The sequence below is a fragment of the Sebastes umbrosus genome, chromosome 24 (genome assembly GCF_015220745.1).
Source record: "Sebastes umbrosus isolate fSebUmb1 chromosome 24, fSebUmb1.pri, whole genome shotgun sequence".
NCBI classification, from domain to species: domain Eukaryota; kingdom Metazoa; phylum Chordata; class Actinopteri; order Perciformes; family Sebastidae; genus Sebastes; species Sebastes umbrosus.
In genome coordinates this window covers 8040887-8065500 of record NC_051292.1, presented here as the reverse complement: position 1 = coordinate 8065500, position 24614 = coordinate 8040887, and the positions used below count along the sequence as shown (strand labels likewise).

The 24614-nt window shown below is 41.5% G+C and overlaps 1 protein-coding gene across 9 annotated transcripts in view; it reads left to right on the top strand.

Annotated features, from left to right (window-relative positions):
- dock9b (dedicator of cytokinesis 9b) overlaps positions 1-24614 on the top strand; it is a 56301-nt gene that overhangs the window by 9818 nt on the left and 21869 nt on the right. For 4 of the 9 annotated variants that reach the window (XR_005205887.1, XM_037762535.1, XM_037762534.1 and 1 more), the window contains exons 1-11: positions 9389-9847; positions 12821-12937; positions 17315-17404; positions 18901-18983; positions 20192-20261; positions 20874-20969; positions 21370-21504; positions 21591-21765; positions 22066-22121; positions 23339-23413; positions 23555-23695. Coding sequence is in view for 8 of the 9 variants with exons in the window: in XM_037762535.1 (XP_037618463.1) it covers positions 9404-9847; positions 12821-12937; positions 17315-17404; positions 18901-18983; positions 20192-20261; positions 20874-20969; positions 21370-21504; positions 21591-21765; positions 22066-22121; positions 23339-23413; positions 23555-23695 (1482 nt within the window). In the remaining variant the exon portion in view is untranslated. Of the gene's footprint in view, positions 1-2939; positions 3477-9388; positions 9848-12820; positions 12938-17314; positions 17405-18900; positions 18984-20191; positions 20262-20873; positions 20970-21369; positions 21505-21590; positions 21766-22065; positions 22122-23338; positions 23414-23554; positions 23696-24614 lie in introns of those variants that run through there. The other 5 variants (XM_037762541.1, XM_037762540.1, XM_037762538.1 and 2 more) reach the window with 2 other exon arrangements.

The following is a 24614-nucleotide window of genomic DNA, read 5'->3' as shown; positions in this document are numbered from 1 at the left end:
AAAAAGACAGCGTGTTGTTAAGGGTTCACCACATTGAAAAGCTTTTGGTCTAAAAGAGCCAATACAAAAACCATAAAGTTTATGGAGTAAATTTATGATTGAGGAAGAAGACTGTTTTGTGGATTAGAAGATGAGCATCTGAGAAGAGCATTACATTTGCTTTGCTGACTGTGGTGGATTTTATCTTTGCTACTGCACCCTGTTTACAACGTCTTTTGTGGGTTCTGATGAAGTAATTTTGCAGTTCCCCTGGTTTGCAGATGTCTGTGTGGAAAGGTTATTGGGTGCATTATGGGGTGCAGTGTGGATTTCATTAGATTAATGCATCCTCTGAGGGATAGCCCATAATGTAATGACATTGTTCCCAAGAATGCTGTTGAGGCTTTTTAAATGAGCCTGAAAATGCTGCAATGAAAGTAATCTCTATAAGCAGATTCTGCATCCACATGTAGAATCTGTAGGCAACAGGACAAGATCTGGGTGTTGGATGGCGCATTAGAGCCATGTGTAAAGCGTAGCCTATAGCACTAACTTCTGATGAAACTACGAATTGATTTGCTCCAAACCAGCTGACGGAAATGAGCCTATTTCCTAAGGCTAATTTATCGTCTTTCAATGGAATCGTATTGTGATGAAATCATATATCGAATTATTGTGATACACAATAACATTGTCTAAATTGATAATAACAAGCACATACTAACTCAAATATCTCAAAAAATCTGATATTTTTGCACTAAAGCTCTTAATAACATTAGACATTTACCATGTTTTTATTTCATATAGACTATTTATGTACTGAATTACTAGAAAACATGCTATACTATGATATATATTAGCCCAGTCCCACAGCAGTTTGTGAAATAGTCATAAAATGTAATGTATTGATTCGTGTACATAGACACGAATTTAACTTTTTTTCGTGATGGTCAGCACGAAATCAATTCGTATGTAATCCACGTAATTGTGAACCAGGAAATATAGAGAGTGGCGAACGCCATGTAGGGAGGAGTTTGGGGTGTATGGGTGGGTCAAAGAACACAGGACTTTCGCCCAGGAGACCAGTGTTCGTGTCCCGTGCGAAACCAGAAGTCAAAATTGATTTATTTGTCTCCGTATCTAAGTTACTTCCGGAGTTATTTTAACACAAACTTTTCTTAAAGCTAAATAGTTTTGTCATGCAACTTCTGTACTTATGTAACGCCACTTTCGGTGTTATTTAAACCCAAACTGTGATCTTTTCCGAAACCTAACTAATTAGTTTTATTTTGAAAAGACTGAAGCGGAAATTGACACGTGTGTCACGTGTTGCTGGACATTTGGAGGAAAAAGCACTAAAAATAGTTTGTTGAAAGTGATGTATCTTCTGTGGTGATGCAGTTGAAGATGTTTGAAGAGAAACTCCGCCGACACTGTCTTAGTTGTATAACAAATTTATTACAATAAGTTCAGTATTGTAAACAAGTAACAAGTTACTTGGAGAGCCTCCAGCCGAATAATGAGAGAACTCTCTCGAACGTATACAGACAGCTCCTTAAATACCGAGCTTGTTCTGGTCAAACCCTTAGTTTCCTCATATGGTTTTAGGAGAGGGACAAATAAAAATAGAAACACTTCTCTTTTGCCACCATATGTCTCTTCAACTCTGACCCAGGCCTCCCAGGACCCTGCTGACTTAGCATTTGGTATATCTTTACCTTGACCAGATGTCTCTTCAACTCTGACCCAGCTCTAAATCAGGAAGGCCCAAACAACAACTAACATTCCAATATACTCTCCTAATACAAACCATCTATATAAATATGCTGCATCTAACAGCAGACACCTCAAAAGTCGTGCTGAGTGTCACAAACATAAAGCGAAATTCGTGTCTATGTACACAAATCAAATAGATAAAATTTCAAGACTATTTCCAAACTGCCGTGAGACTGTGTTGTATATATCGTTATCGAGATATGAAATGACCTATATCGGAATAGAAGATTTTTGCCATATCGCCCAGCCCTACTATTTCAGATTTCTTTTTTGCGACATTTAAAAAAAATTCACTTCAAATTAATTTGACAATTGACTGTAAACATGGGTACTGAAACTTAAACTCCTTTCAGTACTTCCATCAACTGCTATTTGTGTTTTGACTGCAATTTATCTCCTTCAGTTTTTCATCAGTTTTAAATGTTTCCATAGCAAAATTTCAGCATTGAGCACACGTACATTTTCCTCAGAAAATGTAGCTGTTTCTATTTGTCATTTATGGCCACCATAACTGTTGTCTCTCCACTATCCATTACTGCTTCTACTCTGTGCTCTCTCTTGCTTTTTAATATGATTTCCCATCTTACCCATTTTGCTGCATCACCCACTTAAAAGTAGGTGAGAGTGTCACCGCTGATGAAATATTTACACCAGCCACCCGGAGAGAAGCTGAAAAAAAAATTCTGAGATTTAAATTAGCCTTACATAAACAAGCCTGTATCCTTCAGCTGACACCTTTGCTTCTGGATGTTAATTAGATGATGATTTGCAGAGGGTTGCCAGGTTTGTCCTATGACGCATCATGCCTGATGGATCAGTGTTAATGGCTGTGGGCCTGGCAACGTGGGTCAAGAGAAGTTAAATCATTCCTTTTTATGTCTTAGAGTTCAGTGATGACATCAGAAAGATGACTGCATCGCTTGATATTTCATGGTCAGTGGGAGAAAGAAAGGGAAAGAGACAGAGAGAAAGAGTCAAACATTGTCTGCAGCAGCCAGTTTGTGTGTGTGCGCGTTGGTAACAGGCGGCTTTTACTGTTGACAAAGCATGCCGAGTCAGAGAAATGACTAAGCTGCGAGGGAGGGAAAGAGAGAGAGAGCCCGCTGGGAGGAGAGAAGAAGTGAAAGTGACAGGCGTGATGGAGAGAGATTGAGGAAAGAGGGAGAGGAAGCGAAGCAGCGAGGAAGAGTCAGTGAGAGAGCAAAGTGAGAGCATCCTTCCAGCAGAAGGAGGAAGGAAGAGGAGTCGGGAGAGTCTACGCCCTGCTCCGACTGGATGAGCAGCTTCTCTCCTCCGCGCACTCATCCCTCCATCCCTGCTGAGCTGCACACCGGAGGATACCACTTGGCTTTCGAAGATTGTGTCTCAAGCGGAATGATTGGAATCCTCCTCGGCTACGGGAGTGGAAACTGATACCTGAGTGAGAGGACTTTTTCTACATGTGGAAGAGGTCAAGGTTGGGAGATCTAGTTGGGCAAAGAGTTTAGAAATTAGGCTCCAACGGTGAGATAATTGTTTTTCCTGCATGGTGGCGGTGGATGTTTGGTTGGTTTGGCACCATGGGATGCACCACCAGCGTGGTTCTGCTGGAGGGGCTGCGCTCCATCCTTGAGAGGAACTGTGGCTACATCAAGGGGGCGGTGGAGCTGGGGGCTCTGGAGGAGGAAGAGGAAACACTGAGTCTGAGGGGATCTCAACACTGGATTCCCACAACTGCTCTGGTAAACCCACTTTGAAATATTGCCTCTTTGCTGTTGCGCAAGAGGGCAATTTCTAGTCATTTTCCACTCTTTTGCAATCAGTTTTTAATCAGTATGTTTAGTATAGTGTGTGTTATATAGTGTATCCTTCTGTGTGGAGTTTGCATGTTCTTACATGTTAACGTGGGTTTACTCCGGTTGCTCCTGTTTCCCCCCAAAGTCCAAAGACATGCAGGTTAGGTTAATTGTTGACTCTAAATTGGTGTGAATGTGAACGTGAATGGTTGTCTGTCTCTATGTGTCAGCCATGATAGTCTCGAGACCTGTCCAGGGTGAACCCCGCCTTCGCCCAATGTCAGCTGGGGTCGGCTCAAGCCCCCCGCGACCCTGATAAGCGGTTACAGATGATGGATGGATGGATGGAACCAGTATGTTTACTGTCCAAAATTACAGGTCAAAATTAGAAGAATTCCTTTCCTTTTTCTTTCTGCATTTGATCAGTGACTCCACTAGCTAGATCTACTGTAGTTTCTTTTCTATACCGTCATATCATTCTTGAGGTAAAAAATGAATAATTTACAAATCTCGTCGGATTAAACACGAGTTACTGCACAGATCAGCAGATTTTTGGCTAACAATCTTCCTAATAGACTCCCCGGAGGAGCTTGATTTAGAAGACAAGTATGTATTTCCGAGGCCCCGATCACACAATTACTGGTGCAGCACATCAAAAGCTTAACATTTGGCTGCGAGGAAATATAAGATAAGTCTCGGGATTTTGCGCGAGTGAGCAGGGAAAGTAAAATCAAGGTCTGTAGCCATGTTGTCTTCCGCTTGGATTTATGCACTTCTACATTAAGCTACTTCCCTCAACTTAGCTCCATTAGCCCGCAGCCTGCCCTGTGTTAAATCAAAAAGATTTAATGGACAATCAATAGCGAGGGGGACTGCTAGTGCACACTGAGGAAAGAACATTCACTAGAAACCATTATCACTTTTGGATGCAGCGTTTCCTTTGCAACCATTAAGCTGCAGTTGGCCTCCCGTAACCCTTCCCTTATAAACAACAACTAGAATAGTACACTCAGTAGAGTGCAGATCTCCGCCAGGTGTGTCTGCAACGACCACTGCTGTAATAGTGAAGACCTGTCAGCAGTTCAAAATATGTAAATCTTTGGAGACCGGTGTCCAATTTACAAACGGTTAGATATGTGACATTAAGATCTACAAGCCAAATGTCAACTACACAATCATCTGGACCAAGATAAGCTATCCTCTAAAAATGTCCGACTTGCTGTCGGTGACATCACATTCCCATTCCCGATACATACATACATGCAACTGTCTTACCTAAGCGTGCAAATCAAGAGAGGAACAATTCGTAATCTGTAACAGAAGCAAGAGTGAAGCAGTTGTTGATCAGTTGCGGCCCCTACCGGCCAGTTAAGAGTAGTGATAGTAGTAGATAGTATTCGATAAAATATGTTGTCAATAAAATATGTTTTAAAAAACTGTGAATCACTGCAACCACGAGGGGTCCTTGAGCATACAGTCATAAATGAGCACAGAAAATATTTGGCTGATGGGTCCAGCAGTATACAGATACAGATACAGATACAGATACAGAGAGCTTTATTTATCCCCGAAGGGCAATTCAGTTTCTGCAGTCCACCGAGACATATACACACATTCATACTGCACAATCATCATTGACAGAGGGAACACAGCAGGTGGCATATGGGGAGGTGCAGAACAATAAAAGTACAAGATTAAAAAATAAAAATCTTCGCAATAAAAACAATGAATACAAGAATAAAAACAAGACGAGATAAAAGAATAAAGGAATAAATAAATAATTAGAATAGAATAAAGTGCCAAGATGCAAGATTAGCTGCGGACAGACAGACACACACATGACTGAATACATAATCTCCTGGCAGATAAAATAATTACATTTAAAATTGCAGCGGAATATATCGTTCCATTAATCTCAACACAGGGAGTGTTCAGAACGGCAACCAAAATGCAGATTGTGACAATTTTTTGCTTCCGTAAGAATTAAAATACTGTATAAAGTGATGTGGACAAAATCCAAAATATAGCGTTTCATCATTTCTGTTGCTGGCAAACATATATTATGCGATTATTTTCTTCTCACTTTGATATCTCTAAGCTCTCAATTCCCTCAGAGGTCACCACTGTCAAGATAAGATGGCTTGCTATCTGTCAAAGCTTTTCTCCTGCACCATTTGTCATGTACTTGTACAGTAAGATAAATGTCAGTATAGATAGAGCACAAGTGTTGAATTAAAGGTCACCATTCACCTATAGCACTTTAGTTTTTTCATCACTTTGTAAAACAGACGTAAATCTACATTATGGACTAATCCTGTGCATGGAACTTTCTGCTCTTCAGTTGGTGTTGCTGTAGTAGTCTCTCAGCACCTCTGAGAGCTCTGACATCATAGCGACTTCAGGAACTCCCCTCTCTTGTATCATATTTAACTTGTCCCACATGTTTCCCCCCTGTACTACCTGGAGCCACTAATGTTGACCACAACATAGACCTGCTCTTCGCTTCTTTGATTAAAGGACATTGTGCAATTTTAGTAGGACGGACGATGGCTTGTGACAGATGAGTGAGCGAATTATATGTGTGTGCATCACGGGTCAGTGTGAAGGGGAAGTTTCACATCTTTTCAGGCAACACCCTCACACTTTGTCTCTCCAGGGTGTCTGCAGCGAATTTCGACTCCCAAACATTACGTCAACCTCCCCTTATGCAATTCTCCACAGACTTGTGTGACGCTCTATATGTGTGTGTGTGTGTGTGTGTGTGTGTGCGGGCCTCTCGGGAAGGGTGTGGAGGGCTCACATGTCCTAATGAGTTCAAGCTGTGTAAAAGCAAATGGACGTCAAACTCCTACGCAGATGGTCTTGTAAACTAATTTGCACTCCCCAATCATACACAAACTCGCACAGCCTTGCCTCGTGGTATCGCTGGCAAAGTACCAGCCATGGCTCCAGGAAGCGTGATGGCGTGAAGAGAGCGCTCCGGAGATGTGGGTGAATGAAGCGGGATGACCTCAGTGCAGGCAGGGGCTTTGACAAGAGGCTGATTATCACGCTGAGCTGGTGACGCTGTCGCTGAGGCCTCCGCAGTACAGTCAGCAGTCCTTTACAGATGGAGGCCAGAGGAAAGTCAAGTCAGAGAGCTGCATTACATTTGCTTTGTTTCACCCCAAAATATCCTTCATCTCTCAGCCTTTTCCAACACTATTGAAATGAATAAGACTACTAAAAGGACACATAAATTGTTTGCAACTAGTTTGAGCATCAGAATCCAAGTATTTTGTAGACAAACAATTGCGTTGTAGCTCAAAGATTTACCATCATATATCCAATATTTCCTACAGCAAGACGCTCTTGCTGTAGGAAATATTTGTTTGAGGCCACCGGCTTGTTTTATGTTGTTGTATGTTAGAGGAACAGCATCTAACCATAAAGCAAGGAATCTCTGTCTGTGTTTATGTACGTATGTGTGTGTGTCCTTTGCATATTTCGAGAATCGTTCATCCAATCTACTTAACACGTGGCGAATGTATTGGTGGGGACCCAAGGATGCGCTGTGTCAAATTTGGTGCAATTTGGACACGTGACACGTTCAATATTAATAAACTTTTAATAAACTAGCGATAGCTTGTTAACAAAGGGAACTGTATATTCAATATACATATATGGAAATAAGATTTATTGGATTATATTCACCAGAAGTATAAAACATTACATGTCCCTTATACATTAAAAAGAAAATACCACACATTTTTGAGGGAAAGGTCTTTATTCTTTGATTTTTTTTTAATAATTCCTGACAATGACTGATATATTAGACTTCAGCACATCTCTGACTGCTGAAAATCAAACATTTGTACTGTTTCAATTTAGATGTTTGCCAAAGTAAAAGACCCTAGAAGTGTATGATTCAACTTTTTCTCATGGTCTATTGTTAAAAAAGTTAATAAAAAACTATTGTTGTGGCAGTGGCAGCCCTACACGCTTGTATTAGTTACGCTATTAATGCTGCTTCATTCGTGATGGTTATTCCTGCAGCTCGTAAAGCTTTCAACATCTCACCTCACGGGCTCCCTACCGGCGAAGTTCAACAACCTCATTTTACAGCCCCTGTGCAGTTTCCTGTGTTTTTAGACAAAGTTATTTCTCTGAATGATACATTTCAGCAAGTCCCTTTGAAGCGAGTACAGTTAAAACAAGTTATGCAAATTATGCACAGCGCCTCACACATCAGAGAACCCCGCTGTACGAAAAGTGCACACACACACATACCCTTGCCCGCCTTTGTGCTACATTTTGTCAGGAGCAATGGCGCTGAAGCTGCACCAGAGAGGCGACGGCGGCCTTTGAAGTCGTCCTGACCCGTGGCGCGCCATCCCTCCCTTCTCTCTGACATCCCACCTCTCAATCTGCACGCACAACAGAGCCCCAACTCCTCTTCCCATACAGATAATTGGATGAGTTATTAATCATGCTTGTTAAGCCAGGAAGATTCAGTGGCTTGTAAACATTGGTGTGGTTTGGGAGTTGTGTGTAACACAGCATAAGAGAGAAAACAAACCTCAGGATTTGCATAAATTGACTCCCTCATTTAAAACTTTAAATGTCATCATTTTGAAACACACTCTCCGATAGAAAACAGCTGAGCAGAGGCGCCTGCGCTGCTTAAAGATTAAAGCGGAGCGATTCTCCTCGGAGAGGGAGCGCCGACTGGATGGAGGAACAACTCAAACTGTTCCTGAAGCAGCAGGAGAGTGTGTGTGTAGCGTCTGCGAGCCGGATAAGAGGGAAGAGTGTTTTAACTGACCCTGCTGTGAGTGCCCGCTGCAGCGGATACGGTGTAGCAGCAGTTCAAAGCGAAGCAAAATACCAACGGGGAGTAGAACTTTATCAACACAGATCGAGTGTCTGAACACTGTTACTGGCTTGTGACAGTTATTTTTAGTCATTTCAACAGTAACACAGTTTTACAATTTATCCATCTGATAATCAGAACTGATGTTAGAGAAGATTTTTATGTCCTGTCATATCATCAGATCATAAACAATGAAGATAGGCTATAGTATAAAGAATCCTCCGGCAAGCTTCCAACAGTACACTATGTTACACATTTTCACTATAATTATAGTGTCACAGAGTATACATCACTTATTCCAGTGTAATTGCATAATACTCACCACAATAGCTACTGTTTGTTCACTTGGAGATTGGTGGCTCTGACCTGAAGCTGTTGCCTATACCTAAAGAAGTTGTAGATTTGTTGCCTTAACCTAAAGTTGTAGTTTTGTTTCCTAAACCTAAAGAAGTTTTAGTTTTGTTGCCTAAACCTAAAGAAGTTGTAGTTTTGTTGCCTAAACCTACAAAAGTTGTAGTTTTGTTGCCTAAACCTAAAGAAGATGTAGTTTTACTGCCTAAATCTAAAGAAGTTGTAATTTTGTTGCCTAAACCTAAACAAGCTGTTTTGTTTGTGTTCCAAATGTGACGTTTCATTCAGTTTTACATGTTAGAACATGCTGCTTTTAAGTTTCACTTTCACTTTTACTACATAGTAGGTGTAGTAGGCCCCTAATATCCCACATCTATGATGCTTATAGCGACTGATAAAGCACATAACGATAACGATAACATAGTTGAATCGAGTGCATTATATTACTACTTCTCTTCACTTGTACTTATTGGTAGGTACCCAGAAATATTTCTTTGGTACACTGAATGTACAAAATGTTTACGCTGTAATTTCGGACGTTACATAACTTTATTTCCACTCATTATGAAAATATGCATTGTATTTTCAACACACACACACACACACACACACACACACACACACACACACACACACACACACTAGGCAGGTGGAGCTGGCACATGACAACATGATCTCTGGGCCTCTTCTAAGTTCTGAATGGGGGAGTGGTCCATTCCTCCTCCCCTCCTCCTCCTCCTCACAAATCATACTGTACAGACACACTCATATCCACACACAGCTGCACAGCTGTGAGGGTGGGAGGGGCCCTACCCTTCTGATGAGAGACAGAGCGGGAGAGGGAGAGGCAGGCTGGGCTATTGTGATTGAGCACAGAGGGAATCTCGCTGGACGTCGGGCAAAAGGCTCTCTCTACCTTCACACACTGCGGGCAACTTTGTGCCATGGCAGCAGTGTGAGAGTCACACCTGTTTACCGGCAGGCAGGACTGAGCGCCATGCAGGGCCGGGCTGGCAAAGCCCCCAAAAGGGAGATGGTGATAGAGTCTCCACAGCAGTACAAGAGCCTGGCTGAGATTGAGGCAGAGGTGGAGGCTGGGTCACAGGTGGCAGCGGTAAGTGTGCACCGTGCACGTAGAAGTAAACCAAATTCCTCTCTCTTGTTCTGGTAGTCAACGCGATGTGTATTTTATCTCTTAGATTCCCTTTAAAGAGCAGCTTTGAAGACTTTTTAAAAGGGTTAGACGGAAATGGGAAATAGCAGCTTCAGGGCAGAGCCCTCCAGGGGGTTGAATGTTGATCTTTTTTTAGGAAATGGAGCACTTGTGGCTCTCTTTGTTCATTAACTGTTCTCATTCCTCAGAGTCAGGCAGGTTGACAAGTTGGCTGCGATGTTAAAGATGCACTAGTTTGTTAAAGAGCACTGTGAAAAGCAAGATATGCTGTGTTTTCTTTTCTTTTTAAAGATGTAGATATTTCTGTAGTTGGACTGGCGTTTGAAAACCTACTTTACCACTAAAGATGTCCACTTTAGGGCTGTCAATCGATTAAAATATTTAATCGCGATTAATTGCATGATTGTCCATAGTTAATCGTGATTAATCACCCGATTCGACTGTTATCAGGCCATTAATTATCAGTCGCTATAAGCACCATAGACGTGGGTCATTAGGAGCCTACTACGCCTACTACGTTGTAAAAGTGAAAGCGAAACTTAAAAGCAACACGTTTTAACACGTTGTAAAACTGAATGAAACATCATGTTTGAACACAAACAAAAAGGCTTCTTTAGGTTTAGGCACAAAAAACCTACAACTTCTTTAGGTTTAGGAAACAAAACTACAACTTCTTTAGTTGTTATAAATAGGGTTGTCAAAGTTAACGCAATAATAAGGCGTTATCGCAAATACATTTCAACGCCAATAATTTGTTTAATGCATTAATGCAACTTGCGATTTTTAATTAACCTCTAAAAATCCGACGGGCCGCCGTCGGGACTGGACGCTATACTAGTTAAGCTAGTATGACATGATTGGTACCAATGGATTCTTTAGGTTTTTTAGTTTCATATGATGCCAGTATCTTCACTCTAGCTTTAAAACTGAGCACGCAACAACCTCTGACTATGCGTTAATTAAATTAGTAGCGTTAAAACGAATTTGCATTATTATTGCGTTAACTTTGACAGTCCTCGTCATTTTATTGCAGAATTTCCCTAAATTTGGATTATTTTTGATCATCAAATCAAGATTATAAATTGTAACTCACTTGTTAGATAAGAGTATTATTGAACTGACAGGATTTGAGTTTATAGAGCATAATGACAGTCACATCTCCATCTCCATCAGTTAACACATAACTGTGTCTCTAATGTATTCATGGAAGATAATTACTGGCAAGTCACAGTTCACAGCTGCTTGTTGTTATCTTCTGTCTGAATGGCAATCATCCAGTTGGAAATCAGCACCGGCGATTTTCTGCTTATCAGATGATCTTTTACATCCAAAGGGGATGGAGGAGAGATACGGAGGGATATTTTCATTACATCATCAGGAGGATTGGTTGGACGAATCTAAATGTAAAGCTACGGTCAGACGGCGGTTTAATTGGCTTCAGTTTGTTATGTGTTTATTGGAGCCAGACCAAGAGGCTAATCCAAATAGTATGGACCACAGCCACACCTAGCAGCCACATTCCAACCAGGGAGGATTTAGAAACGTACAGAAAGATGATAACTTTTGGTAATATTTTGTCAAATGGCTGATTTCCTTCCAATTTTTCTGTTTGTTTGTGTCACGTACATACTTCCCTAGTATTTAAAAACAAAGTTCAGCTTTAAATAGATCAAAGATTTGTTTATGTCGAAATGCAAACGGAAAATCATTCAGAAATAAATAAATAAATACATACAATTAAATATAAATATTAAATGAATAAGAAATAAATGCAAAAATAAATAAATAAATAAAAAATGAATGCAAAAAATAAATAAATACAAAATAAATGCAAAAATAAATTAAAAAAATATAAAAAATAAAAACAAATAAATAAAAGGGAAAGTTATTTTGTGTTATTTAATATTTATTTATTTATTTGTGCATGATTTTCCCTTTGCATTTCACCACTTATTTATTTCCCCAAACTTTCCAATACATTTCTGTATTCTTTTCTTTAATTAATAAATGCAAAAATAAATAAATTAATTAATTAATTAATACAAATAAATACATAAATATATAAAAGGGAATATTAAACAGAAGAGTAAATAAATAAGGGAATTAATGCAAGTAAGGTAAAACAGAAATATCAATTCATGTCACATTTTATCAATTAATGGCTACATTTATTTTTTAATAATATTTTTGCTACATTTAATGACCTATTTATTTATTTATTGAGTCATTTATATATTTATTCATTTATTTTTTATTTTGGCATGTTCCATCCTCCATAACGGGAGGACATGCTGGAGGAATCCTTTGGGTCTTTTCTGTGGAATGTTAGTTCTGACGTCTACAGCGCTGGGAGAGTTTAATCTCTAGAGATCATGAACTACGCTCCACTATCTTACCTTCTGCCAAGCATCAATGCTTACAAAGCCATCTCTGTTATAGTGTAGCATAAAGATTTACTATTATGGATTGAAGAATCCTGTTTGGACTGTGTATCTTCCTGCAGTGGGCATTGGTATGACGAGGTAATGCCTCAGAGGAGAGATTTGTAGAGCTGAAATGACCACTATTGACTTCTCTAGTTCAGGTTTTGAACGTGATCTCATGACACAGTGACTGGTACAATGGCACACACAGACTCTCATCCATCCGTCCATCCCTCGCTCCCCTCATCTAGCATCTCCTCTTCTGTTAACCCACATTCATGTCTGTCTCTGTGCCAGCTCTTGCTGTCAGTAACTGAGTGAAAAGACAATAGCAACTTGTTGTCCAGACAGTGTGAATACCCCACCCTTGTAACACTGATACCCTTATGAATTGTACTATTATTGGTCAACTAATGAGGATACAAATATGTACAGTGACGCAAAAATGTTGATCCACTTGCTGATCCCCCGCTGCGATCTTCTGTTTTAGGTAAAGCCGAAGATCATCGAGCCTCTGGACTACGAAAATGTGCTCCTGCAGAGGAAGACCCAGATCATCAGTGATGTCCTGCGGGACATGCTGCAGTTCCCCACGGACGACTTCCAGGTAAGACGTGGGGAGAGTTATTTCCTGAGCCCTGTGGGTACGTTTAGCTTTTCCCCTCTCGTAGGTCAAACTGGGTTGCACGCTGAGGCAAACCGCTGTTCAATCACGCCACTCACAATAATATTTTTAGATTGTTTTCTAATGTTCATGGTCAATCGGCTATTTGACTTCTACATGTACTGCGTGTAATCACTGACTCATGCCCTTATAAACATTTACACGCTACATAGATCTGCTGCTTTTGTTCCAAAGAGCTCAAAGACTGTGTCAACATTACATCACCGTAGTGCTGAGATGGATCTCAGCGGGGTCCACTCCTAGCTTGAGAGAGAATGCGAAAACAGGGACAGACTCAAATGTTTGTCATTCCTCAAGTCTCCCTGAAAAATAGTGTGAGTGATCAGACTTTAAAGGATACGTCTCGTCAATATTTTTCTTATTATCAACAAATCCCACATGCAGAGCGAAGCCAATGTCTGTATCTCCTAACAAGTATTGTGTTTGTATCAAAGCCTGATGTATCTTCTTCCTCCGTGCCATAGAGCGCCATTGTTGTCCAAAAACTATTGAAAACACATCAATGAGACACACTGTTCCTTCATCACCATGAACCATAGACTGTATATAAGAAGTGGACGTAGTCACCGCGACTTTATGGTCAATTTGACTCTTAATGGGACCATAATTTACTAAATGAACATCATGCTGTGTCGACTTGAAACTAGCGATTGAAACCATAAACTCATGTTAACAATGTTTATTGAGGTAATAAATCAAGTGAGAAGTAGGCTCATTTTCTCAAAGACTTCTATACAATCAGACTTCTTTTTGCAACCAGAGGAGTTGCCCCCTGGTTGCTATTAAATAGAATCCAAGTTTAAGGCACTTCGTCATTGGGTTCACTTTTCAGAGCCGGAGGTTGCCCCTTACCATGAACACACACTGTAGTATATTTTGACTCAATCCCACATACACCGACCTGCTGCCCCGAATACTCACTAGACTAGAACCCCAATTGTGTATCAATCCACTGCTGAAAATAGTCCCCGACAAATGCACTATTTCCTCCTGTTTGAGTAACGTTTGCTTAAAAACTACAGTGGAACCACTGAGCCTTTTATAAAGATTAAACTATGCATTTGTGACCAATTTATCTAAGATCCTCCCTCTGTCCAATTTTGTGATTGTCATACAGATAATGAGCTAACAGTGAAATTAAAGCAAACAAAACAAGAGAATAGAAGTTTAGAGCAATAACAGAGTATGTGGTGGGAAATCTCCAACGCACAGTCTGCTCCCAGACTATTTCACAATCACTACATGATGAGTGGGTTTCATTACAAGGCTGTCTGCAGAGCACAGCCATTAGTAACTGCCCTTTGTGCGAGTGTGTGTTTGTTTGGTCCGACCCAGTCCGTCCATCTGTCTAACCTGCCATATGTTTTACATCACTGGGCTTAGAGAGGAGAGGGGGGGGGGGGGAGCCAGCCAGACATATGGGTCTAGCATGTGCACGTGCTGCACAGATACACACATACATACTGTATGGATACACACAGGAACTGCAAGAGAGTGTGTGGATCTCTGGCTGGGTGGATATTGGATTGAATGTGGTCAATATTTTAATATTTTAGTTCATAACAGAGTATAGTGGTCAAGTTGCTGCTTATCCAGAGTCTTCAAATTTTCTGATCCTGCACATATGTACAGATAACACAGTCCCCTTCATCTTTCAAAGAGGACATCAGAAGACTCCTCTCCTCCCGTCTGTCCCCGACCACTTTGCCCAGATAGCCATGCTAGAGAATTCCTATATCTGCCCCGCCGTGTCGCTGCCCGTGGGAGCACGCTCCTCCGGCCCAGTGGACGCCATCAAAGCCCTGGTTTAATGACTGGGAAAGGAATGCTGTTAATTGGAAGCCAGCAGTTCTTGCTAACAGTTGATGGATAGGGGTGTGCTTTGGTCTCCGTGAGTGACTGGCTGGTCTAACGGACAAGCTGTGTGTGTTGAGTGGTTGGTTTTCAACGCAGACTGGGAAATAGGCTCTGAGGCTTGTGCGTGAAGTGTCCATGAAGTGTCATACTGTGTTGTACTGCAGAACGCTAGTTGGTCATTCACCCCCTAAATTAGAATTTAGTCATTATCTACTCACCCTTGAGTTTTTATGATTACCAAACGCAGGGCAACTTAGCCCCCATTCATCCTGCTGACACACTCATAGATGTAAAACAGCGACATTGCGTCATAACTATGGCTGTATTAAGAGAACTGGATACAGCGTTGTAGGCTCCCGTTCGTTCCTATGAGAGTTGCTCAGTGGCACATGATGCCAAAATGGCTCGACTGCCGAGTGATAAAGTGCCCGGATAAATCTTACGCATCCATTGGGCCTATAGAGCAGGCGCAGTAGCGTTTCCTTTAACTCCGCCTCCCAGCCCTCGGTCTGGGGCTCATTCACATGAATGGAGGAAGGGAAATAACTCTGGATTCAGCTATTAGTGCATTTTACAACTTTTAGGTCCTTATTATTTAAATAAGGACAATTCAAGTTTCGTACTAGGAAGTTGATTCAACTGAAAAAAAATTATCCGCTGAGTTACAGACGTCTCTTTCCCAATCTATGGGAAAAAGTATTTTTGGGCCCAATGGCATCATGTGAAGGACACAGATGTTGTAGTACCGCCTGGGGGCTTGGTCATAACTCATGGGATAACTGTCCGCCAAGTTAAATGAAGAAGCGGTCTAAATATGTGTGTCTATATAGAGTATATAGCCTATATATATAGGCTGTATACAGTATGTGTAATGCCCGATTTCCACGTTTTTCAAATAAAAAATAGTGTTGTGTGGCTCGCAGGGCTGAAGCCTACCGTATAGTCTGATGCTTCACTCACAACGTTGACATTCATATTATTATTAATACCTTACCTAAACAAAAAGTTTGACAAAAAGGGTATTGGATTAAAATTAGCACAGCGTAGCAGAAGCATTCAAACTTTTGTATGATATGAATTTATATTTTTAGTCGTCTTGGCAACATATCTTACAATGTTAGGCTATTTAATATGCTATTAATTCATTCATTTTGCATATTTCCATCCATTCCATCCAACGGACATTTTGGCCGTTGATCATTTAATCTGCCTAACAACTACACAACTACACGCCAGCCACCCTCTTGACTTCCGTTGCTTCTAGAGTAGTGTTATTATAGTATGGATGGCCTCTGAGCGAGGTGAATGGCGTTACCGCGGTTTTGCACTCGGCAACTCACGTTACCTCAGTCTTGTAAAGGGAGGAGTGAGCTGAGGGGTGCTCAGTTGGTTGCAATATGCAACCACGCCACTAGATGCCACCAAATCATACACACTGTCCCTTTAATATTTTTTTTTGCTTTTATACAGCTACAACAAAAGTATAAAAAGTCAGCTAAATTGTTCCAAATAGCGTTTGCAGCCAGACCCATGCATTGACGGCCTGAATGACTAATACTTTCCTCACTGCAGATGTTTTAACACATCACTGGACTGAATAAACTGAGCTCAATTTGGGCTACTGACAGGTCTTTTATAGCTATTCCAAGAGTGAACTGGACAAATGAGGGCAGAGACCCAATGACTGTATATGCTTGCCAGTGTAAGAATAGGAGATTCATGACAAAACTAGGTCATTGTGCCACTGTTTCCTACTCGTCTTTGTGGGTTGAGTAGAAAAGCAGAACACTAACTGGGAGCAAGGCTTGCCAGCCCAACAGTCTAGATGCCCCGAGGCGCCTTTTGCTCCTCAGCTATGGATCCTCGCTCTCCTTTTTCTGGCTGTATCCATCTAATAAGGCCAGCAGGAAGAAGAATCAGGACTGGAATAATATTGGCTGCAGAGCATTCTCTGCAGTACTGGTTATTTCTTTTTCTTTGAGCAACTCAAAAGAAGAAATGTACCATCTCCTTTCATCTCTCCTTTTAACTTTGAATGATTGATGATGAATAATATGATTATACAAGATTCATTATTATACGTAAAGGGGACATATCATGCTCATTTTCAGGTTCATACTTGTATTTTGGGTTTCTACTAGAACATGCTTTAACGTTGAAAAAAACACATTTTTCTCATACTGTCTGTCTGAATATTCCTGTATTCACAACGTGTTTTTATCGAACAAAATATTCTGCTTCAATCCATATTTGTTGGCGTTTAGCCTTTCAAAAACATAATTTTCACCCCTGCACACTCAGCAGCTTTTAGGCATATGTCTGTTGTTAGCTAGCAGAGGAAAGTGACAAGGACGCAATAAAAACAGCAGCAGAATGGATCTGTTGTGCTAGTCTCTTTCTATCAGTCTGTTTTCAGGCCTACTTTCCCTTTTCTCTCCTCAGATCTCCACCCTGAGGCGCCAGGGCAGGACTCTGTTCTCCACCGTGCCAGAGACTGCCGAGAAAGAAGCTCACTCGCTGTTTGTCCAAGAGGTAAAACTAATACATACCTGGACGTAAGCCTGCTTTGTCCATTCTTCATCCCCTCGGTCTGGGCCAAAGCCTCGACCCTCTCTGTCGTGACCGAAGCTCTGCTCTATCCTTTGGTTTGGAGCGCGGCCATGTTTTCTCGCCTTTCACCCAAACACAGGTGCTTCGCCTCTGTCCAGATAATGCAACACACCCTGAAGACCCATCAGATACTGGAGCTCACAGACATTCTGATTAGTTTATGGTGTATATATAAAGCAGAGCGGATTGGATTTCAAAGGAATCTGGCGGAAAAGAAAAAGCGTTTGTTGACCACTCATGATTTAGAGACAAGGGGAAACTGATACGGTCCACGTCAAAAAAATGTTGCTCTTAGCCTTTAAATGAACTTCCATTTGTGTCCTCCGCCCTCACATGTTTCCTGACAGTGCAGAGGATCGGCTACAGATGGAGTCCGCAGTTCAGCGGTGGTTCACGTCGTGTTGTTTCAGAAGAGCGGCGTGCTGGGGTTGGTTGGGGTGCGGCCTGATAGAGCCTGATAGGGGATAGTCCCCCATGGCGGCAGCCAGCAATTACATCATATCTACATCTGGAGGAGCTGTGAGGCCTTCTACAGATGGGCTGCTCTTTATTTTTCCCACTTTTTCGTGACCCCCTCGCCTCAGTCAACATATGAATTCGCAGAATTGATGATCAAATCAAGTGATACGACTGATGCTTGTTTTGTGTACTCCCTCAAAAACATGTTGACTAGCACATTTCCAGGGAACTCTGTTAGCTTGAACAGATGATGACAGGCAATTTAGAGTCAACAATTAACCTAACCTGCATGTCTTTGGACTGCGGGAGGAAACCGGAGCACCCGGAGCAAACCCACGCTAACACGGGGAGAACATAATCCCTCAAAAACATGTTGACTAGCAAACTTCCAGGGAATTCTGTTAGCGGGAACAGACGACGACGTAAAGAATTAATAGATGTTCCAAAATCTCACTGCATTGCTCTGAATTGCAAAACTAAACAGGAAAGCTCCATCCGGACGGGATTGATTTCTCCCGGGAAGGTGGGCTGATTTCGACATACTGTAGTATTTTAATCCAGCCTGGAGCACACATATGTCTGTGATTTTTCACCTCCTACCCCAGTTATATTTACAGCCCCTATTTTCATTGACCTTCAGTTGGATGTAATGCATTTTAGTGGTCTCACCATAGCTGCATCTGCTATACCTCCTCCGCGTCTTCAGGGGATAGTTCAGGACCTCATACAACCCCACTTCAAAACACCCAAACTGTCCCTTTAAAATCTGCCTTAAAAGCAACAGTCCGTTTGAGTCTATTCTTACTAAAAAAATCTTTGGAAAGAAATCAAACATACTTTTCCGAGGTTGTTTTAGAAACCTGAGCTTGTCCGTGTCTAGACCGTGCATGTAAGTACACGTCTTAATTTGCTCTTGTTGAAGTGACCCCTCACCTCCTCTTCACTTTCTGTCTCTGCAGTGTATCAAAACCTACAAGTCCGACTGGCATGTGGTCAGTTACAAGTATGAGGAGTATTCTGGAGACTTCCGCCAGCTCCCAAAGTGAGTGTGTGTGCTGCAGCTACACTAACAGGATGATAGTGTCAGTTTGACAAAGAATGAGTTGATTTTCAAAGCAAAACAAGTTTCCTCTATAGCTTTATGTCCATGCGCTGTTCAGCTAATAGTCTGCTTCTTCAATCGCATAGCACACAATGCTGCAAAAGCCCTCCAAGGGATATTGTAAATCATCTTTTGTTCAGTGACACTGCCCTTTGTTTACAGCCCCGTGAATGTTTTAGCCAGAAGTCTAGAAACACGGCTCCCAGCTCTTCCACAATAACAATAGAACGCTTCCTATGTTTTTCTACCAAGGATAAGCAGAGCTATTCTGGGACCGCTGTTGATTTATATCAATAAACCTCAAGGGAAATCCCACAATGTCTCGTGTGTCCTTGGTCGAGCCTCTTTCCTTAAGGACAGGAATGTGCTTTACAGATGTTGCGTGTCATGTTTAAAACATTGTAGAGTCAAAACTAAACGAGCCTCGGCCTTGACCTCTTGACACTGTTTATGCTAGCAGTTCCCCCGAGCAAGCTGGGTCTTGTAAAGGTCAAAGGGCAAACTGTCCGTCTGGGGTTTGAGCTGCTGTTAGAGAAGCAGCTGCAGTATTCTGGCTACTTCCTGTAACCCTAGAAGCATTTCTGAGTAGCACTGAAATTTGAAAAAATTAACTTTTTGCATTTTTTTGGATGCTGAAACATACATGTATATTTCTTATAGCTACTTAGTCAGGAATTTGCAAATAGTTTTTGATTCCTCTCTCCGAGGGCGCCAAAGCTCACAGGGGGTGTGCGCCAGGATTTGTCGGCCCAGAGGGTGTCAAATTTGCTCATGTATAACTAAAATCATAATGACAAACTTACTGGATATTTTATACAAAAATCTGTATATAAAACTATTTAAAGATATATATTTTTTGCTACTAAGTAGCAAAATCTAACGAAATATTCTGCTTCAATCCACATTTGTTGGCGTTTAGCCTTTCAAAAACAACATTTTCACTACATTAGCTCTCCCGCTTGCTGTACACAAAGGGGGACACGCACCTGTATTAACAGGGTGGTCTAGCAGCAATCTAACAACACCATAAATTACATTTATTTAACTACAGTAAGAAATAAATCAATTTCTAGGATTTCTTAGTCCCTTAAATTCTGTTGTTGTTATAAGTGAGCGAAGTCTAAATGATCTTTTCCCTGTACTTTCAGTAAGGTGTCGAGACCTGAGAAACTAGCAGCTCACCTGTTTGAGGTGGATGAAGATGTGGAAAAAGACGAGGTGAGTCCACCGATCCCAAACTTTCTTTTCTCTTCGTTTAGGGAACACTGAGGCAATAAGTTCAACCTTTCTCTGGGCCTCACTAAACCCTGTTCAAACACAAACTTGATCACAAGGTAATGCAATAGGGCACAAACATTATATTGAATTTATTGCACAACATTGTATTCATTTATTTAATTCCACTCCTTGATTACAAGCCAACCTTTGGATGCTTGTGTTTAATGTTCTAGTGCCCTCGCCGTCTCCCAGAATAGCTGACATCTTCATGGCATTTGTAGCATTTTAAGGGCACATCTCCTCCCAATGATTACCGCGCTTCAGGCATCGATTTAACTGAAGGCCAGTGACCTTTGATGAACACACCGTCACGGCTGAAATCCCCGGAGATTAGCGAAGAGCAGTGTTGATCTGAATGTTGCTCTTAATGAAGAGAGGATTCGACTCAGGACTGAACTTAAGGGCAGTCAGCCGATTTTTTATTTGTGTTTTGTCCATTAACGGAGAGGGAGGAGACCAATACAGACATAACTGTATAATTCTCATCTGTGTTTAGGGTCATTTAACAGTACAATATGTATTAATGTGTGTTCTTTTCACCTCCTCTTGCAGGACACAGCCTCCCTCGGATCTCAGAAGGGAGGAGTGTCTAAACATGGCTGGCTGTACAAAGGCAACATGAACAGTGCAATCAGTGTTACTATGCGGGTGGGTACAAAGTTACCCTTTAAGGCATTGAAAATAACAAACAAAAAAAGCTTTGTATTAAATATTCATCACCTTCACATAATTACTGCCTCGAGAGCTCACACAAAATAATCTGCCAGGGTTACACCAAGGTGAATTGATTCCTATCTGTCATAATTACACATAATTTCATTAAATATCATCACGTTATCAATGTTAAGTAAATACAAACTTTGGATTTTCTCCACTCCAGTTTTTTTTTTTTCTCTCTGCACATGTAGAATCCAAATGGCTTACGGTAGCCCATATCTTGTCGCACTTTGTAATTTCACCCTTGAGCTTTCCCACGCCCCATCTCCACCCTTGTGGTATTTTTAGAGAAAAAGAGGGGATGTTAACGTTCTCTGTTTTCATCCTCTAGTCCTTCAAGAGGAGGTACTTCCATCTGGCCCAGCTGGGAGATGGATCCTACAACCTCAACTTCTACAAGGACGAGAACACCTCCAAGGACCCCAAAGGAACCATCTTCCTTGACTCGTGCATGGGGGTTGTTCAGGTGAAGGAAGAATTAAAGTGTGGTTGTAGAAAATGGGCCTCTTAAGAGCTGGGATGTAATCAACTTTTGTATTTGTGTTTTTTCAGAACAGCAAAGTGCGTCGCTTCGCCTTCGAGCTGAAGATGCAGGATAAGAGCACGTTCCTGCTGGCGGCGGACAGCGAAGCGGAGATGGAGGAGTGGATCGGCACCCTCAACAAGATCCTCCACAGCAGCTTCGAGCAGGCCATGCAGGAGAAGAGGAACGGAGACCTGCACGACGGTGTGTTTTTGTGCATTACTTCTTTGACATCTTGTTTGTCTGTCTTAGCAGCTCAATTATTTCTGCCTGTATGTATTCGCAGTGTTCGTTTGATGCTTGTTGCACCTGTGGGCTTCTCCAATTCGCCTGTACCCCGTGGAATAACTTACCTCTAGGATGTTTCCTTGCTCGATAAACAACTTAATTATCAATATTTTTCTTATGTAATTTCCCCTTTCCTCCTCATAGAGAGGCTAACACATCATTATGTTTTTATATAATTGCCTCAGCTAACAGAGCTCGTGTTGATCTCTCCAACAGATGAGGAGCATGGAAAAGCAGACCCCTCGTCCGGAAGTTTTCAAGACAGCTTTCAGGTAGCCTGTTTTTCCCATCTGTAGCAACATTAAAAAACAATGCTCACCACCACTTGGAAGCAGTCGGAACTTTGATTTTCTTCGAGTTGAATTGCTAAACAGCAGCTGCAACAAGGTTTCCTGCTGGTGCTAACCAAGCAAACATCTGGTATAGCAGTGTGAATGGTCTCCAAATGCAGAGGCCAGATGAGGCCGACACTGGTGCTAAACAGGAGTGGAACGTGGCAGTCTGAAAACAAACTTTTAAAGGCATAGCCTGTGATTTTCTGTATTTACCAAGTCAACATATAGAGTTAAAGGTGCACTAATCAATATTTTCATATCAAAAATGGATCAAATGACTGTGTCTAATGTGAAAGAGGTCGCTTGAAGGGACCCAATTCTGCAATTTTTCTCATTATGCGGGATGTTTTAGCATCTTTTAGCTCATTGTTTTGGTTTTACGGCCCACAACGTAAATGTTGTAGAATGGAAATCAACTTTTATTGTGAAATTTAGTCTGTGCATTTAACCCATCCTAGTATTAGGAACAGTTGGCAGCTACTATACAGCTACCAGTCGACACTTTCGCTTACAAAAGTAAGAAAAAGTTAAGACAAGAATACGAAAATGTTCTTGCATGAGGCACATTGTTTCCAGCCACAGCTATGTACATTACCTGCCTAGCGACTAGCTGGTGAACATAGTGGAGCATTTAGCCGCTAAAGTGCCAGATATTTTTCTCAGGAGTTGGTGGAGACCAAAAACGGAGCTAAAAGAGAGTGAATATTGGACTTACATTCCTCAGGTGGAGGAAAATAAGTTACTGCAGCTTTAAGGGTAGAAAGGGATCTATATGAGAATTTGTTTGCCAAAAGTTGTGTATGAAAACAGTCCTAATAAGAAACAATAGGTTTATCATGTTCATAGTGTATTGGTGAACACAAATCTGAGACCTGCCATATATCTCGGCTGTGAAGCAGTAAAACATTTTATCATCATCTTTTACATTTTCTTCCAAATGAGACTTGGACTTTACAAAGGCGGATGTGAATTTACATTGTGTGACCACGCTGAATATATACACTGTCCTTGGATTTCCTGATTACATTGTTCATTCGTCCCTTAGTTCATACTGTACATCCAACCCAGGCTTCTGATATGGACAGCGTGATGGTTTTCATCCCATTTCCTTTTTAAGTAATTCGCTGATGCTGAATTTTTTCTTTGTTCAACAGACGGCCAGAGATATAGAGTCCAAAATGAGGAGTGAAGCTCGCCTGAAACTGTTCACATTGGACCCTGACACACAGGTGACAAAGATAATACCCAACTACAAAGCCCTGTGTATTCTGTGTAGTCAGTTTTGTTCCTGTTATTCATCCATTTCATGAACAAAAGTTTCTCCTGTGGCAATTTAATTTGATTTTTCACACCATCTCCTGTTTCCACAGAAACTGGACTTCTCTGGCATTGAGCCGGACGTGCGGCAGTTTGAAGAGAAGTTCGGGAAGAGAGTCCTGGTCAGCTGCAACGACCTGTCTTTCAACCTGCAGGGCTGCGTCACAGAGAATGAAGAGGGGCCGACGACTAATGTATGTTTCAATGAAAAACAGTCAAATATAGTGAAAGGTGTTAACCCTTGTGACTCACTTTTAAAAAGTTGCTTTGATGTCCTTGGAGGACAAAAAATGTCTGTCAAAAAATTGGCATAAAATTATATTATTTTCCACAAGCGAAAAATGTCCCTAGTGAGGCAGAAGGATTAATGACAAACCACACTGTCTGACATATATATCACACTTCTGTGAATGCATTTGCGAGTACAAAAACACGCTTCCAGCATAATTCCGGGAAATGGCCTTTTATCAAACGAGGGCGAGGTCTAAATCAGTTAAGAAGATCACAGACAGTTCAGATGGCCCACTTGGCTGGCCCCCGTCAAAACTGGTGTCGTTGGCACGAGGAATGGCCGCTACCATGGCAACCAGCCTGGGCCTCCCACCGTGCATTAGCACCAGTCTGAGGCTGGTTTCCTGCCGTCAATCTCCGAGGTCTCTGTCTCTGTAGAAAGAGGACTCCTTCTAGATTCGGCACTCAGCTGGGAAACCACAGCTATTAACTCTGATACTCACACACATACACACACACACACACACTCATAAATGAGTATGTGTAATGGAAATGCACGGTGGAAAGAGTGAATGGGCAGATGAATTACATCAATGGTACATTTTGACTTGATGGAAAATGAGAAGTGCATTAGGAAGGATGGGTTTCCCTTAAGCTGTTCTTTCCTCTACTCTCTCTGTTTGTCTCATCTTCCAACTTCCACCACTTGATTTCGCTTTAGATTGCTGGTCTTGGCTTTCGTTTTGACTTTGGACTTGTTGGTCTCGACTTGGGACTTGACTTTAGACTTGTTGTTCTTGACTTGGGACCTATTAGTCTTGACTTGGGACTGAACTTTGGACTCTTTGGTCTTCACTCGGTCTTGACATTTTTTTCTAAATT